Source organism: Pleurodeles waltl, chromosome 8, assembly GCF_031143425.1.
Source record: "Pleurodeles waltl isolate 20211129_DDA chromosome 8, aPleWal1.hap1.20221129, whole genome shotgun sequence".
NCBI classification, from domain to species: Eukaryota; Metazoa; Chordata; class Amphibia; order Caudata; family Salamandridae; genus Pleurodeles; species Pleurodeles waltl.
This window is the reverse complement of record NC_090447.1, coordinates 1,282,023,406-1,282,039,577: the sequence shown is the minus strand read 5'-3', so window position 1 is coordinate 1,282,039,577 and position 16,172 is coordinate 1,282,023,406. Positions and strand designations below refer to the sequence as shown.

The window sequence follows — 16,172 nt, the reverse complement described above, 5'->3', positions numbered from 1 at the left end:
AACCGACCTGCTCTGGGGCAAAGATAGACGCAGAGTAACGTTATCTATAACACAATATCCGCAAGAAGCAGGCGGACTGGGCATGCCTAACTTCGAAATATACTATGCAGCTCCCCAGCTGCTGTGGCTATCCACATGGCTCAGGGAAACTCCTCCTCCCGAATGCATAATGCTGCGGGCATCTACAGCTCCGCAAACGATACTGACCTCACTACTATCCGGCACTAGCCGCCTACCGTCAAAACCCATACTGTTGGAAGCAGCTAGATTCTGCTGGCGCAGATATGTTCAAAGCAAGGCCCCCTCACCTCCTTACTCCCCTCTGCTACCACTGTTTCAACTGCCGGGCACCCAAACACTCTCATTACACCACGATATGCGCAACATAAGTACACTGAATGTGGGTGATTACTACTCAAGCTCCACAATGCGCACCTTCGAAGAACTAATAGCCGCTGGGGTCATGCACACTGGTCCCTTTTTGACATATAGCGCCACTAAACGACTACTTAATAACTTATGGGGACCTGGCAACAATTGCATTACGGACGTCACAGCAAACATCTCGTCCCACACTCTTTTACCCACCCCGGACTCTTGCCTACTTGGCATACGACACTGTGACAAAGGCGATAAACATCTTCACAGATTTATCGACTTAGCATTTGTTGTCTTCAAGTGCCTGATTGCTACGCACTGGAAGGCCCCACACATTCCCTCTCATTCTGCCTGGCTCCGCGACTTACATTGTCGCTCACAAGCCAAAGCTCAGACATTACGCTTACTACAACATAAGGGCCTAATACAAGATGGTGCCGAAGCCTGGGATATTTTTGTGGTAGCAATAGAAGCTAGGGATGACACATACCCCCCTAAACTAGCAACTGTATATGTACTATCTCTCCGCTCAATATCTATACCACGCAACTCCCAGTTGCCCCCCCATCACTCTCTGTTTTAACATCTCCACTTCCCTCCTCAGTGTAACAACGCAACACTTCAGGGAGCTTCTCCTACGGCTATGCTCTTATGTAACCCATGCCTAGCCTTGCTCACTACAATACTGGCTCCGTGTCCCTTTCTGCCCCACAATCCATACATCAACTCCGGCCTCACAGCTCCCATACGTTGTATCTTTCTCCTTCCTCTTCTACCCTCCAATTGGTGTAGCCAGCACCATGTGTGATATTAGCATTCATTATCCGGTATTCAGTTGTGACTTTAACCACTTGTTGCACAGTTTTAAGTTGTATTTCAGCACTTCATTACGCATTCGCACTGTACAAGCTTATAAATGTGTGTAAACAGATCGTAAAATTATTAATAGCAAAATGTACTGTTGTGTGTGCATAATACTTCATAAACAGATTTAAAAAAAAAAAAAAAAGCCACTATGGAGGCTAGGCTAAGGAGCACTGAGCTGGTTACATGAGTGCACATGTGTGCAGACTGTAAATGTGAATCTACCATCATATGAGGCCTGGTAATTGTGTGTGCACAGATAGCCTAGGGCAGAAGCAACTCTGCAAAGATATGTGCTGACCAGAGGTAGGACTTATAATATTAGTGGACATTTATAGATGAGTCAGTAGAGTTTACTGGAAAATTTGTATTGCTTCACTGTGTTATGCATTTAGCTGAACTCTGACTTAAAGTGCAGTTTCACTCCACTTAGGCATACACAATACAGCAAGGTACTACACTTGGGTAAAACATGCATGCCAAATTTGATTTAGCATTTTCCAAAAACACACATATACATCTTATGAGACGTCGGAATTGTCATATTTCTCTGGCTCATCTCATAATCAGGCATTTATCTCCCCTACTGGGCCACTTTAATTTCTCTGCTCTCAGGCAGAGGGAAAAAGGCCTCCACACACAAAAGCAGCATTTATCAGTGGTTGACAAAGTTCCTGGGAGATGGAAAGGGTTTGAAAGAAATGTTCATCTGCTAATTAGCTGTCATACGGCTCTTGGGCTGGGTCAGCCCAGGACCACTGAACAAAGGAGCGAGCCAAGACATCTTGAACCAATATAGGAGGGACTCGTCTTTGACTTTTTGGTGGGAAGGGATCTGGCAGTGATGTCAGTTAGGGATGGAGCCGAGGCCCTCAGAGGAGATTTGTTCAAAGAAAACTTGACAGCATAATTTTGGATTGTCCCAAAATGCTGTCCACAGGGTTTAGACAGGGGTGGAGGGATGAAGTGGCATCAAGGGTAGGCCAGGAGTGTCTTGCATCTAGAACTTTTAACCCCCCACTTAAAAATCCCAGCACAAGGGAGACAGAGAAGATTCTGGACCTGGGAGTGACAACCGTGGAAGAATGATCAGTTGGAAAGAGAGACCACCTTATGCTCTGCCAAGATGGTGTAAGAACTTTGAGTCCAGCTGACCTCAGGAGTAGGATGAGTATCTCTAGGGTGAGTGGAGCTGGCCACCTTATGCCCCCTGAGAACCAGAGAGAGGAAGACCTGAACTCCACTGCCACCCCAGGTGCTCTCCAAGACAGCCAGGAGGCTGTGGGGCCTGGGTATGCAGGCAGGAGGATGCTATGCTACCTGGGAGGAAAGATGCCCCACCGGCAGAAGAGGGGCACCAGAAGCCAGGCAGCAGAAAAGACAGGTGCAGTGAGTCAGAAAACTGATCACCCTGCAGAGTGAGCCGCCCTAGAGACCAATAGGTCTATTTAAAACGACCCTGGTGGCTAAATCTTGCTACTAGGAGCAAAACAAGCCAAAGAGTGTGAAAATCAGGCCAATAAGGCCCGAGATATGCAGATCGGAAGAATTGATCTTTGACTCTTTTAAGGAGAAACGGAGATGGGGATCTGCCACTACTTTTCAAATTACCCCCGGAATGGCCTGGGCTTGGTGCATTTTTAGCTAATTAATTATTTGGGAAGAGGGGCGTGCGTAAGAACGCCCCTCCCCAAGTCAACTTCTCTACTAGGGGAACCCATCTCCCAGGTTTGGCACCATCCATTGAGTCCTGGGAGAGTCCATTCCCCCGGGACACAGAGGACAAGAAAAGAAGATCGTTGGAGTCCAGTCGCGCTCTTCCTTCAGCTCTCCAGGAGGCCAGAAACCGGGGAGCAATATAGGGTACACCCTTCACCCCATCCACATCCACCTGCCATGCAGGTCTGTGAAAGACGGAACAGTGCTCTGAAAGCACACTCCCAGCCTGCAGGAGCAGAGTGCAGGTGGGAGGCAGTAGAGCTGACTCGGAAACAGGGAAGTGTGCTTTCCATGCTGCAATAAATAATAAAAAAAAAAAAAAAAAAAAGAGTAGGGCTGGGTTGCCCTGAGTGAGACCTGTGCACCTAAATCAAAAGAAACAATGTGACACAAGGCTGCATTCAGCTGAAGCTCTGCTGCTCATAAAATATTCACAGAACCCCAAAGGAGCATCCCATAAGGCCCTGCTAGAGCTTTGATTTGCCTATTTCTTTCCCTCTTGGTACCCCAAAAAGGGGTAGGGGCACCACCAACACTAAACAAATGTACTGTGGGGCTTTGCATAAGGGGCAACAACTCTCCAAGAGACTTATATGAAACTTTGCTCAAAGTTGCACGATCTCCAGGTTAGGTTTGCTTGAAGTTAAACATTGTCGGAGTTGAACCTTTTGCTCCTTGGCTTTCGAGTGCTGAGATGCCTAGTCGCTGGTCCTATGGCTGCATTTCTGGTGCTTTGTTGCATGTACAAGTAAGACAGAGACACATGATTGTGGTTGTTTTCAAATTAAACTTTTCTTGGCACTTTCATTAATGAATGTTGTCATGCCCTTATTAATACTATATACACTGAAATATAATTTTTGTTCACATTGGTTTTAACCAGCAGTGCTACCTCCATTTGGGCGAAGGAGCAACGCCCCCTTGCTGCAAGAGCAGCCAGGGGCGGCTCCTTCGCTATGGCAAAGGAGCGTCAAACCACTGGCTGGCCAGGGCAGAAAAATAAAACGATAGCTTACTATCATTTTATTTTTCTGCTTCTGTCACAGCCACCAGTGCAGGGAGAGGTGGGGCTGGGCCACGGGAGGTGGGAGGAGGGAGAGTGCACCTAAGTGCACATGTGTGTTTGGCTGGCCGTCTGAGGATGTCCAAACACACATGCACACTTAGGTTTCTCCAGCCCGGCTGTATTTAACAGCCAGGCTGGAGAAACTGCACACACCCCAGGGCTGTGTCTGGGAGACAGTCACTGCGGCTCAGACCAATCCTGGCACTGCTTTTATGCAAGGTTTTGCATGAAAGCAGCACCAGGATTGCTGGGGAGCCTGTGATGGTGTCCCAGCAGTGAATGCTGGGACACCAGAACAGGATCGAGGCGGCAGGTGGTGGCGGCGACAGGAAGAGGTAAGTTATTTTTTAAATTATTTTTTATTCCCTCCCATCCCCCTTTGTCCCTCCTCCCTGCATGCCCCTCCGCTTGAGATTTGCGGCAGCCACCTCTGAGACCAGCAGAGGTGAAAAATAAAATGGTAATAAAATTAACTTATTAGCATTTTATTTTTCACTGCTGCTCTCAGCCAGTGCCAAGAATCAGGGCGGGGTGGGGCCATTGCTGCTGATTTGCAGCAGGGGAGGAGTGGTACTGTAGTATGTAGTAGCTTAATGTGTAGTATGTAGTAGCTTAGGTAACTATAGTATGTAGTAGCTTAGCTAACTGTAGTATGCCATAGCTGATGTAGTAGCTTAGGGAACTGTAGTATGTCATAGCTGATGTAATGTAGAATGTTAAGGGTGGAACACTGGGGCAAGGACGGAACGTAGAGCGAAGGTGAGAATCTGATGCTGGCAGTTGGACGCGATAGATGGGGCCTCTGTAATGAAATAAACATGATCTTCAATTTAACTGGACATCCTTCTTTCTTCATGGATACCCTACTACACCGGCGACGAGGATGGGATAGGTTTAAAAAAATAAAATATTCATGCTGATTTTGCACTGAACTGAAAAAACAGAGGCCTCAACAGATTGACGATCGCTTAAAAAACAACGGAGAGGTGAGCGATTTAAAGTACCATGTGTGTCTCAGGCCAACATAATCTTTAGTTTAACTGTGGTGATTTACTTTCGAAGAGTGAACAAACGAGAGCCGTGTTTCTACTTCTCTGCGTGCGTCTCCGCATTCGTTTCCTTGGCAACCCGTACAGATGTCACTGAAGCCAATCAGCGGTTGTTTGTTTTTCTTTCATTGTTCACATGACGACGCGGACGCCGCCGCTCAGCTGTCTTCAGTTATTTTAAGCACCCGCTGCACGCAGATTTCTCATGCTGAGTTTCCATAGCAACACTGACAGTACAGAAGACGCAAAGGTTTTAAGTAAAGCGCATCAGCTGTTTTCAGTTATTTTAAGCACCCGGTACATGCAGAATTCCAATGCGGAGTTTCCACAGTAACGCTGTCAGTACGAAAAGACGTGAAGGTTTTAAGTAAAGCGTATAAGCTGTGCTGACAGATTATAACTGCACATAAACAACTTTCATAAAAGAACAGGCATCACCCTGTAAACACGAATAAAGTTACAAGGAATTAAATCACTGTGACTACTAAGGAAGAAAGTTTCAAAATAAACGAGGAGGACTCACATGTTCATTAGTGATGCAGAATGTAACTGCACCCCTTTTTTTCTTAGCTTTGCCAGGGGATCCACCCATCAAATGGCAAAAGTGGAAGAAAGTCTTTGAAAGATACTTCAAGGTCAGTGGTGCATCACTCAGTGTGGAGAGAAAACCTGCTTTATTACTACATTGCTTAGCTTCTGAAGGGCAGGAGGTATTCGATAATATTCCAGAGATAACTAATGAAGATTTGAATGATTTTGAAACCTGCATAGAAAAATTGGACAGACATTACATTCCCAAACTTAGCATGATACTTGAGAGATATCACTTTGGAAGGCGCAATCAAAAAGAAAGTGAAACTGTGAAGTGCTATGTCACAGCGCTAAGAAAGTTAGCTTCATCTTGCAAATTCAGAACTTTAACGGAGGAAAGAATCAGGGACCAATTTATGTTAGGCTGTAACATAGAAAAAGCAAGAGATGAAATTTGGCAGAAAGATGATCCGTCACTGGAGGAAGTGTTGATTTTGGCCAAAAAAATTGAACATTCCTTCATTTGTGTAGACACGATCAGAAAAGAGGAATGCAAAAATGATACAGTGCAAACGATCAAGAATCTCATGGAAAAAAAAGAAAAACCAGCAGTGCAAACTAATAAAAAGGAAAGGAATGGTGGTTTTCAAGGGAAGTGTTTTTGATGTGGCAGACAAGGCCACATGGCTAACGACAGAAACTGTCCGGCTATCAAGGTTACATGCAGCCTGTGTAAAAAGAAAGGCCATTACTCCAGTGTGTGCAGAACGAGAACTGGGAAAAGCAATGTTCTTGAAGTAAAAAATAAGTTGGATTTCGAAGGAGATGATGATTTTGAATGTGGACAAATAATCCTACAAGTTAGAGGAAAGGAGAGGAAAGAGTGGAAAGGTCCAATCGACAAAGTCATGGTAGATGGAGAAGGAACCAAAGTATTACTTGATTCAGGAGCAAAGATAACTATTGTTTCGAAAGAATTTTACATGGGAAAACTGAAGAGCAAAGTAAAGTTATTTAATCCTGATATCACACCTTATGCTTATGGTGGAGAACCCATCAAACTTCATGGTTACTTTTGGGGCCTGCTTGAGTTCAAACATAAATTCACGAAAGCAAAGATTTACGTCTCATAGAAAGGGGACAGCGTACTCAGTTGGTTCCATCAGAGAGACTTGGGAGTAATCCTCGATCCCAATGGCGATCCACCTGTGAAAATAAAGGATCAAGTCAAAGTCAATATTGTTGCTGATCAAAAGAATCTCAAATTGATGGGCAAAGATGACTTTGTCATGAGACTGAAAACGAGAGTTCCTTTGGTATTTCAAAAAAAGTTGGGATGTCTGCGACATTACATTCATCAAATTCGCCTGAAGTATGGTGCAAGGCCAACATACAGCAAGGTTCGTGGTGTACCTGTAGCCCTGCGTCGAGAAATGAAGTTGGAAATGGGGAAACCGCATAAGGAAGGGATCATAGAAGAAGTTGAAGGGACTGAATGGTTGGCGCCTGTAGTTACAGCGGGGAAACCGAATGGGAGTTTACGTTTATGTGTGGACTTAAGGGAACTAAACAAGAATGTGATTGTGGATAGGTATCCCATACCCAATATTTCAGATATGTTGTTACTTCTGCAAGGTGCAAAAGTGTTTTCTACTGTAGATTTAACATCAGCATACCATCAGATTAGGTTGACGGAAGAGTCTAAGGATCTCACTGCATTCATTACTCCTTTTGCCACTTTTAGGTATACCAGACTTCCGTTTGGTTTAGTCTCTGCAGCCTCGGTATTCCAACGGGTTATAGAAAAAGTATTGGAGGGCTTTGTTGGTGTGAGAGTTTATCAAGATGATGTATTTGTTTTTGGGGAGGATGATATTCAGCATGAGGAGAGGGTCATTAAAGTGTTGGAAAGGATGGGAGAATACGGCTTGACCGTCAAGATGGAGAAGTGCAAATTCTGTAGAGAATCTATAGAATATTTGGGTCACACGATAACTGGTGAAGGCATATCCCCAAAAAGGGAGTTAGTAGATGCTATTGAAAAGTTACAATCTCCATCGAACAAGGAGGAACTTATGAAATTCTTAGGAATGGCTGAATATTATGGTAGACTCGTGTGGAGTGTGGAGTGTGATAGTGAGTTTAGAGAGATAAAAGAGAAATTAGTGAAAGCTCCCAAGTTGAGAAATTTTAACCCTAATCTGCCATCGGTTTTAATTACAGATGCAAGTGCAAAAGGCTTGGGAGCTGTGTTGCAACAGGGAGGTCATGAGAACGAACACGTAGTTTTGTTTTTGTCACATGCTTTAAGGGATGCAGAATTGAACTACAGTGTTATCGAAAGAGAAGCGCTTGCAGTACATTGGGCAGTGAGGAAGTTTAAAAATTTGTTGTGAGGAAGCAAGTTCGAAATAAGGACTGATCATAAACCTCTTTGTGAGATTTATAAAAAGAAAGGAGTGGATGCCGTGTCTAGCAGGATCACTAAATGGGTGGTATCTCTGCAAGATTTTGAATTTGATATTAGGTATATTACAGGTGCACAAAACAAGGTAGCTGATACGCTATCAAGATTAGTGCAGGCAGGTGGAGTAGAAGGAGAAAGTGAAGTGGATTTGGAAGCAGAAATGGTGTGTGAGATTGAGGAGAATGGATTCGATGAAAGTGTAGTGACGAAGGAAAGGTGGCTGAGAGAATGCGAGTGTGATACACGATGGTGGAAGTGATGTATTTAATGAAGGAAGGTTGGAAAGGTAGAAATGAAGGGGCTTGTGAAACACTAACATTTTGGCATGTGAGAGGTAAGTTATCCAGCAAAGATGGTTTTCTATTCAGAGGCACGAAATTAGTGACAACCACCAGATTGAGACAGGAGCTTATTTCTCTTGCTCACTCAGGTCATCAAGGGATGTCCAAGACCAAAGGGAGATTACGCTTGACATATTGGTGGCCAGGCATGGACTCTCAGGTGGAAAGGCTGATCAAGAATGTATGCAATGTGTTATGAGTTAGAAGACTGTAAAACCCAGGGTTCAACCTATGGAGATAAGGGAACGCCCCACTCAGCCGTGGGAGGAAGTTGCCTTAGACATTCTGGGTCCTATCCACGGTGAAGGCTCTGAAACATATCTGTTGGTTCTGATTGATCTGTTTTCCAGGTGGCCGGAAATTAAGTTTACAAGGAACATTGAAACTAGACAGATCATTGGTTTTCTTAAAGAAGTTTTTGGAAGAGAAGGTATACCTAAGAGCATTCTCACTGATAATGGTGTACAGTTGGTATCGAAGGAAATGGAGAAATCTTTGACAGATTGTTCAATACTACATAAAAAATATGCACTGTACCATCCCAAGACAAATGGCATGGTAGAACGATTTAATAGGGTATTGAAGGAGACCATAGCTTTGGCTAAAATTAGTGGAGTAAGTTGGAAGAAAGAAATAATTAAAAGAGTTGAAGCATACAGAGTCTCTCCCCACACCGTCACTGGAAAAACACCTTTTGAATTACTTAGATCTAGACATCCAAATACTTTTGTGTCACCTAGATGGGTGAATGACATAGAAGCAAGATCTGGTTTGGTGCTACTGGATGAGGGTTGGAAATAAAGTGAACAAGAAAAACTAAAAGCTCAGAAAGATTATTTTGATCGTAGAAAATCTACCTGTGTAACCAAAGTCAAAGTTGGAGATTGGTTTCTAATTCGCAAACCTATGGGTAAGGGGAGAAGTACAGATAAGGCTAAACCCATAAGGGTAGTGAAACTGTTCAACAATGCTATAAGAATGTGGAACCTGAATCGAGTAGTAGTACTCAAGGGCAAAAATGTGTGGAATTAGCTCCCATGTGTATACTGTTCTTCTTCTTCTCTCCTTCATTTATGGTTGATTTGTATTTTTTTGTTTGTTGATTTGTAAAAGGGGGAGGTGTGTAGTATGTAGTAGCTTACGTAACTGTAGTATGTAGTAGCTTAGGTAACCGTAGTATGTCATAGCTGATGTAGTAGCTTAGGTAACTGTAGTATGTCATAGCTGATGTAATGTAGAATGTTAAGGGTGGAACACAGGGGCAAGGACGGAACGTAGAGCGAAGGTGAGGAAGGTGAGAATCTGATGCTGGCAGTTGGACGCGATGGATGGGGCCTCTGTAATGGAATAAACATGATCTTCAATTTAACTGGACATCCTTCTTTCTTCATGGATACCTTACTACAGGTACCCACTCCTGTTTAAAGTGCACATGTCACTTTGGCTGGCTGTCTTACAACAGCCAGCCTGACATGAGCAGTTTAAATCTCCCCAACCTCAGCTTTCTTAGACAGCTGGATGGAGAGAAGACACGGGTCCCCAGTCCTTAAAGAAGTATCAAACCTGACCTCTCTAACTAGTCCTGGAACTTCACTCTTGCTGCTTAACAGCATGAGAGCAGCGTCTGGAGTGGTAGAGGTGAGTTGACTGAGACTCTGGGAATCGTGCTGGAACTGCAGAAGAGGAGAACACCGAGGACTCATAGGTAAGCAAATATTTTTTTATTTTTGCTTTTTTGACCCACTGACAGGCACTGTAATAAACTTGTACTGCCTTCAGCCTCAACTTCAGAGCTGTCAATCATGGCCCATTTATCACAGTCCCTCTCACTAGGTTAAAACGTTCACTTTGCTCTGGTGTCCCTCCACTTCTAAATATCACCTCCTGCTACTGATCCTAACATCTGATGGCTGTTTTTATTAATGTTGTGAACCCTTGACAAAGCCAATAGGCTTCTCTCATATATTTATGTGATGACCCTGACAAAGCCAATAGGCCTGCCTTATATGTATTTATGTGGTGATCCATTGACAAAGCCAGGCATCACCACATAAATGCATATAATGCATGTTATTTAAAATGAGAACCCCTTATATTGTGATGTTGCATCTGGTGTAGGTGGGGGGGGGATCGTAATATAAAGTTATAAAATGTCTAGCATCTAAGTTGAAAAATACAAACTAAGACTAAAACAAATGTAAAATAGCAAAAAAGTATCTTGACTTAAAAAGAGGACTAATGTGAGCATAACACTTTAATATTATAGGAGTTTATTATTCCAAAGCCATTTCTTCTTACCTTTGTGTTAAATCCATCAGCATTCTGGGTGATTTTGTAGAGTTCGGGAAATCTTAGCATACTCTCTTGACTGCATGATCGTTCAAAGATTCCCAAAGTGAAGGGTGGTAAGGCAGTAAAAATCTATAACGACAAGAACTGGCCATTACAAATCAAGACCTTATTTATGGTCACACTCAAATGCTTGCATGCAAAGACTTTACAAACTACTTGGTCTTGTCAGTGCAAAATCTTGGATCAAAAATCACAACTATTCCTTAACTTTAATTTATAAGAAACTAACAGTTTGTAATGAAACTTAGCCTTTCCAGGGATGGTAATGTCATCAAATATAGTTTCTCACTGTCTTCAATATCTATAAATTACAGGGCGACACGTTCAAGAACTACAATCAGTGCTTAATTTGAGACGGTGGTTGTAGGTGGGGCCCACTGGCACTGATTTTTCTGGACTGACACTTATTTTTTCCTCATCAGACTTTGACCCAGAGCAAGAAAGAAAAAAAAATCACAAAAGGAGGAAAGAAGGGGGAAGAGAAAGATGGAAAAACAGTGACAATGAAGAAAAGTACCCTAAAATAGTGATATATATGTACTACCAGGTGAGCCATTGGGCTCTTCTGCCGGCGAAAAGAGCTCTGATGGATAGGCCACTCACGCCGTTCGAAAAATGGCGGTTGACAAAGAAGGATGACAGGCGTGTCCTCTCAGAGCTGTATAGACTCTTACAAGGAAAAGAACGCTTGCCTAAGACTAAGGGGCAACTTAGATGGGAGAGAGAGCTGGAAAGAGAGTTCTCTGACGAAGAATGGGAAAATATATACTATAGAGCACATCACACAGCTTTCAATGCAGCAGGGGCAGAGACAGCATATAAAGTGGCTTCCTATTGGTATTACACTTCAGCCAGGATACACTCATGGGACCCTACCAAGCCCAGCCTTTGCTGGAGGGGGTGTGGTAACACAGGTTCGCTGGTACATCTGCTCTGGCACTGCCCCAAACTTCAGAGATATTGGACGAGCATTTTAGACGATATTGATAAAGTGTTCCGGACCGAGCTCCCTAGGTTTCCATCGTATATACTTCTGAGTTTGCCCAACCCCCTCTCCTTCCCGCTACGTTCCATGAGAGGGCGACAGATGGCGCTGGCACTCAACGTGGCTGTGCAATCGATCCTAGCCTTATGGGGGACGGAGAGGGTACCGACGTATGCGACCTGGCTTCAGAAGCTGTGGTTTATTCTTGCAATGGAGAAGATTACTCTGGTTTCTCAGCAGAGAGTGGGTGACATAAATACGTTATGGAAGCCGTTCCTTGAGATACTGTCAACAGAGTTCACGGAACTGACATGCCCGGCTTACTTGAGGGTCCTGGGGTTGACAGAAGCCTCCTCTTAGTAGGTGTTTGGCTGATGGCTGGGGGCGACTTGGCACGATGTTGGCCTGTTGAGATGGGGGGATTCCTGAAGGGAGGAGTGATATGTTCGTCGGGGAGGCACAGTTTTTCTGCTTTTCAATATTTGTTATGTTTTGTTTATTTATGCACGAAGCACTAAAGTCAATAGGCCATGGTCTCTACCTACCTTGCTCTTCTAAAAGATTGGAAGTGGGCGAAATGGGAGTTCATGTGCATGTCCTCCTGGATGTCAGATTGAAATACTGTAGCTGGGTGGTTGACTCGCTTGCGATTTACACAATGTGCTTTGTGCTTTTATATGTTAAACTCAATAAAAAAGATTTGATCCATAAAATAGTGATATACAGGGGCGGGGAGTGCCTGCAGGTGGATGGATGAGACAATAGGTGGACTCAAGAATACACAGCCTTGGTATTTGGCCCTTCTGCCATTTGATAGCACTTGCCTTCGACTTGAGAGCAAAACTTTAGGCCCATCGCACTTCTTTTACAAGTTCAGCACTTACTTGAATCCATGTGTTTAATGGACAAGGTATTTCAATTCAGATATGCAAGATAGTAAATACTCCCCTCTCTGTCCTGGAACAAGAGATTGACTTCCAGTTACCAACTAACTGAAAGAATCCCCATAATCAAATAGGAATTTTAAGAACTAATCAAAGAAGAAGGTATTTCCCAGAGAACCTCAGTCCACATATGACAAAGTTTTACCATGGGGTTCCTTTTTTACTTTTGTGCCATCTTAGGTGGGAACTACACAACTGATAACTACGGATACAAATACACTTATTGTGCACCCACTTAAGTAGTCTTGTTAAACATGTCTCAGCTGCAGTAAGCTGGTCCTTTATGTGGTCTGTCAATGCTGTGTAAAAAGTCCAGTGGTTCCCTATTGAGCGGCCAGGGCTTGCTATGCAATCCCTAAGTGCTATATTTGGAGGTAGTGTGGTCAAGCAGCCTTAGGCTAAACACATAGGAGTGTAAGACATCTACAAATACACACAAGAGTCAATAAATGAGACACACGAATCAAAAAGTAGATCTACACCAATTTATAAAAATAGCAAGTATCTTCATATATGTTTAGGCATCAGAGAAAAATCATTTAGGTACGTACTTTTTTAAACAGGAATTATTTTCACTTTAAAAAGGAGACACTGCAATTTCTGAGTTCTGCAATGTTGTATTATGGGAAGAAAAACAAGTTCTGCAAACAGGTACAGTACAGCGACTTACAAGACCAATCTCCAAAAGTTAAGGTGAGCCGTGGGCTAGGTCCAAGGCAGCACCTTGGACCTACACAACCAGTACACAACCAGTTAGACAGGGGTGCAGGGTGCACAACAGTGTTGGGTGCCCAATGCGTTTCAATGGAGATTGGTCACTGCGAAGAGAGGTTGTAGGTTCTGGCCAGGCAGCCAGTCAGGCTGAACCAACAGCGGGGATCAGGCCTCACAAAGTTAGGTGTGGTACTAGCCTGGAGGTGTCATGGGTGCCTGACTAGCTAATTTTCCCACCTGTCCAAGTGCTAAGTGGGTTCTGGACAGGGGGTGGCTCCCTCTCCTGTGAGGGGAGCCAGATTTGCATTGCAAAGGTGGCAGCCCTTTGAAACTTGCCACCTTAGGAAGGCTAATTAGCAGGTCATCCTGTGGGAGGGGGTGTTTCACCCTCTTCTCGGACAGACTTTTGTTCTGGGTCTCCTGAGCTCAGAAGACTCTCACCCTAGGGGGTCAGAACCATGTCTCGGGTGGTAGACTGGCAGAAACCATTCAGCAAGTGCACCAGAGGCTGCTAGGTTTTCGAGGCCACCTCTAAGGTGCCCTCTGGGTGTATGTATTGATAAATCCATCACTCGAATCAGTGTGGGCTTACCAATACGAGATGTTTGGCACCAGACATCCCTATCTTCAGTGAAGCCATCATGTAGCTGGGGAACCCATATTGACCAGTGTCCAGTGCATGTTTTTAAAATGACTTCCCTGGCCACTTACTATGTCTGAGAATTGATAAAGGCATAGCAGGGGCATATCTTCAGCTCTTGCTGATATGCCCTCACATGTAATATAACACACCCTGCCTTAGGGCTATCAGGCCTGCTGTAGCGGTGATTTACAAATATTGCATGCAGCGTTAGGGGACATGGCACACAGGGATGTGTGACATGTTGTGTTTTCATTTTGGTCTGCACCAAGTCACGCAGCCTGCAATGACAGCCTGTCATGTGCTTGGTGAGCGGTCCCTTAGGGTGGCACAATTCGTGCTGCAGTCCTTAGGGACCTTCTTTAGTAGCTTAGGCCCTAGGTACCAGGGATATCATTTACTAGGGATTTACAGAGGGTGCTAAAGGATTTTCCAATTGAGGGAACAATAGTACAGTTTAGGGAAAGAGATCTGGCACTGGGGAGCTGGTTAGCAGGAACCCAGTGCACTTTCAGTCGAAATGACATCGGGTACCAGGTACAAAGTGGAGGTGTAATCATGTCAAAAAAAGACATTTTGCTACATCAGGTCTGCTATTGCAGCCAATGTGTGCAGTTTTAAACTGCCATTTTGACCTCTGATTTTAGTACATACAAATCACCCCTAGAGTAGGTCCTAAACTGCCCATAGGGCAGGATGCATTGTATTTAAAAATTAGACATGTACTTTTAGCTCTCTACATGTCCTGGTAGTTAAAAACTCACAAAGTTGATTTTTACTACCGCAAAACCTACCTCTCCCATAGGGTAACATTGGGTTGCCTTGTTCCATTTAATAAGTGATGATTTTTGTTTGGGAGCAGATAGAAATGGTTTGGTGTCTGAGGAATTGGGATTTAAAATCCTCTTCACTTGTAAAGTTGGATTTTAAGTCACAATTTTGAAAATGCTACTTTTACAAAGTTGCCATTTTCTTGTCCTAACCATTTGATGCCTGCAGCCTGTTTCCCCAAGTCACATGAGTAGGTGCAGTTGGTCTTTGTGTAGTCCTCCCAGACAGCCACACAGTAGAGGGCCTGGGTGTAGGCAGGATGGGCCATCCTGATTTGATGAGCAGGTGGAGCTGACACCTGTCACACTCACATTTCAAAGACACTGCTTCAGCTCACACACAAAGAACTTTACAGTAGCCTAATGTGATTGCGGACACAAGGGACCAGGGCAGGGAGGCATGAAATTCCCAAAACCTCTGTGGTGGGGGGGACTCCAGAAGCTTCTCCCATTTCAAAGCTAGCACCTGGTATAAAAATGGTACCGACAGACCCAGTCTTTATTACACCCCTGGTCCTGTGGATACTAAGAAGAAGGACTGCCCTGATGCCAGAGGAATACCCTGCTGCCTGAGCCCTGCCATGCTGTCTGAGAAGGAAAACTGGACCTGCACCCTTCATCCCAAGCTACCCAAATGACTCGAAATGCTAATTAGCTGGCTTCCTGTTCTGAGCTACGGGGAAAGAACAAGCCCCAGAGGTCTCCCTGCAGCTCTCCAGCTGACCTACTGCACTGAACCTACAACTGGATCTGCCTGAGCCCTGCTGGCCTCTGGTGGAGTTTATTTTATTAACCTTTTGAGGTGCCTGAAAGGTCCTGGTTCCTTGGTGTGGCGTCTGTTGAGCTCCTCCTAGAACAAAGCAGAAATCCTGAAGTTTTGGGCTTGTCATGACAATGAACGGGTCTGTTCACTCTATGATCTTGCTGTTCGGACCAACTGACGATGCAAAGCTCTGGTGAACCGACTATTCAGGCGGCAATGACCGCCAGAGCTGACCGGCTGTGTGAGATTCTCCCTTACAGCTACAGCATTGACACCCGGCAGCGACAACATACACGAATTTCCAGCAATGACCGCCCGCCATGAATGACAAGATCTTTGCGCTACAGTGACTACCATCCACGACGTTCTCCCTGCTCATCGCGGCCTCCTCAATGCAAACTACACTCTTCGTGCTGAACTTTAAATGGGAACTCTTTGAGTGGGACTAACCTGGTCGCTTTATCCAGCCCGCACTCCATTGTGGTTGGCCTGTACTTGTGACTTTTACTCGGTCTTGCAGGACCATCTA

The 16,172-nt window shown here is 44.4% G+C and overlaps 1 protein-coding gene across 1 annotated transcript in view; it reads right to left on the bottom strand.

The window, feature by feature from the left end:
- Window positions 1-16,172, bottom strand: part of ATP8A2 (ATPase phospholipid transporting 8A2) — a 1,954,943-nt gene that overhangs the window by 575,049 nt on the left and 1,363,722 nt on the right. Inside the window, exon 29 of the mRNA XM_069202231.1 lies at window positions 10,714-10,836. Coding sequence (XP_069058332.1) covers window positions 10,714-10,836 — 123 coding nt within the window. The remainder of the gene's footprint in view (window positions 1-10,713; window positions 10,837-16,172) is intronic.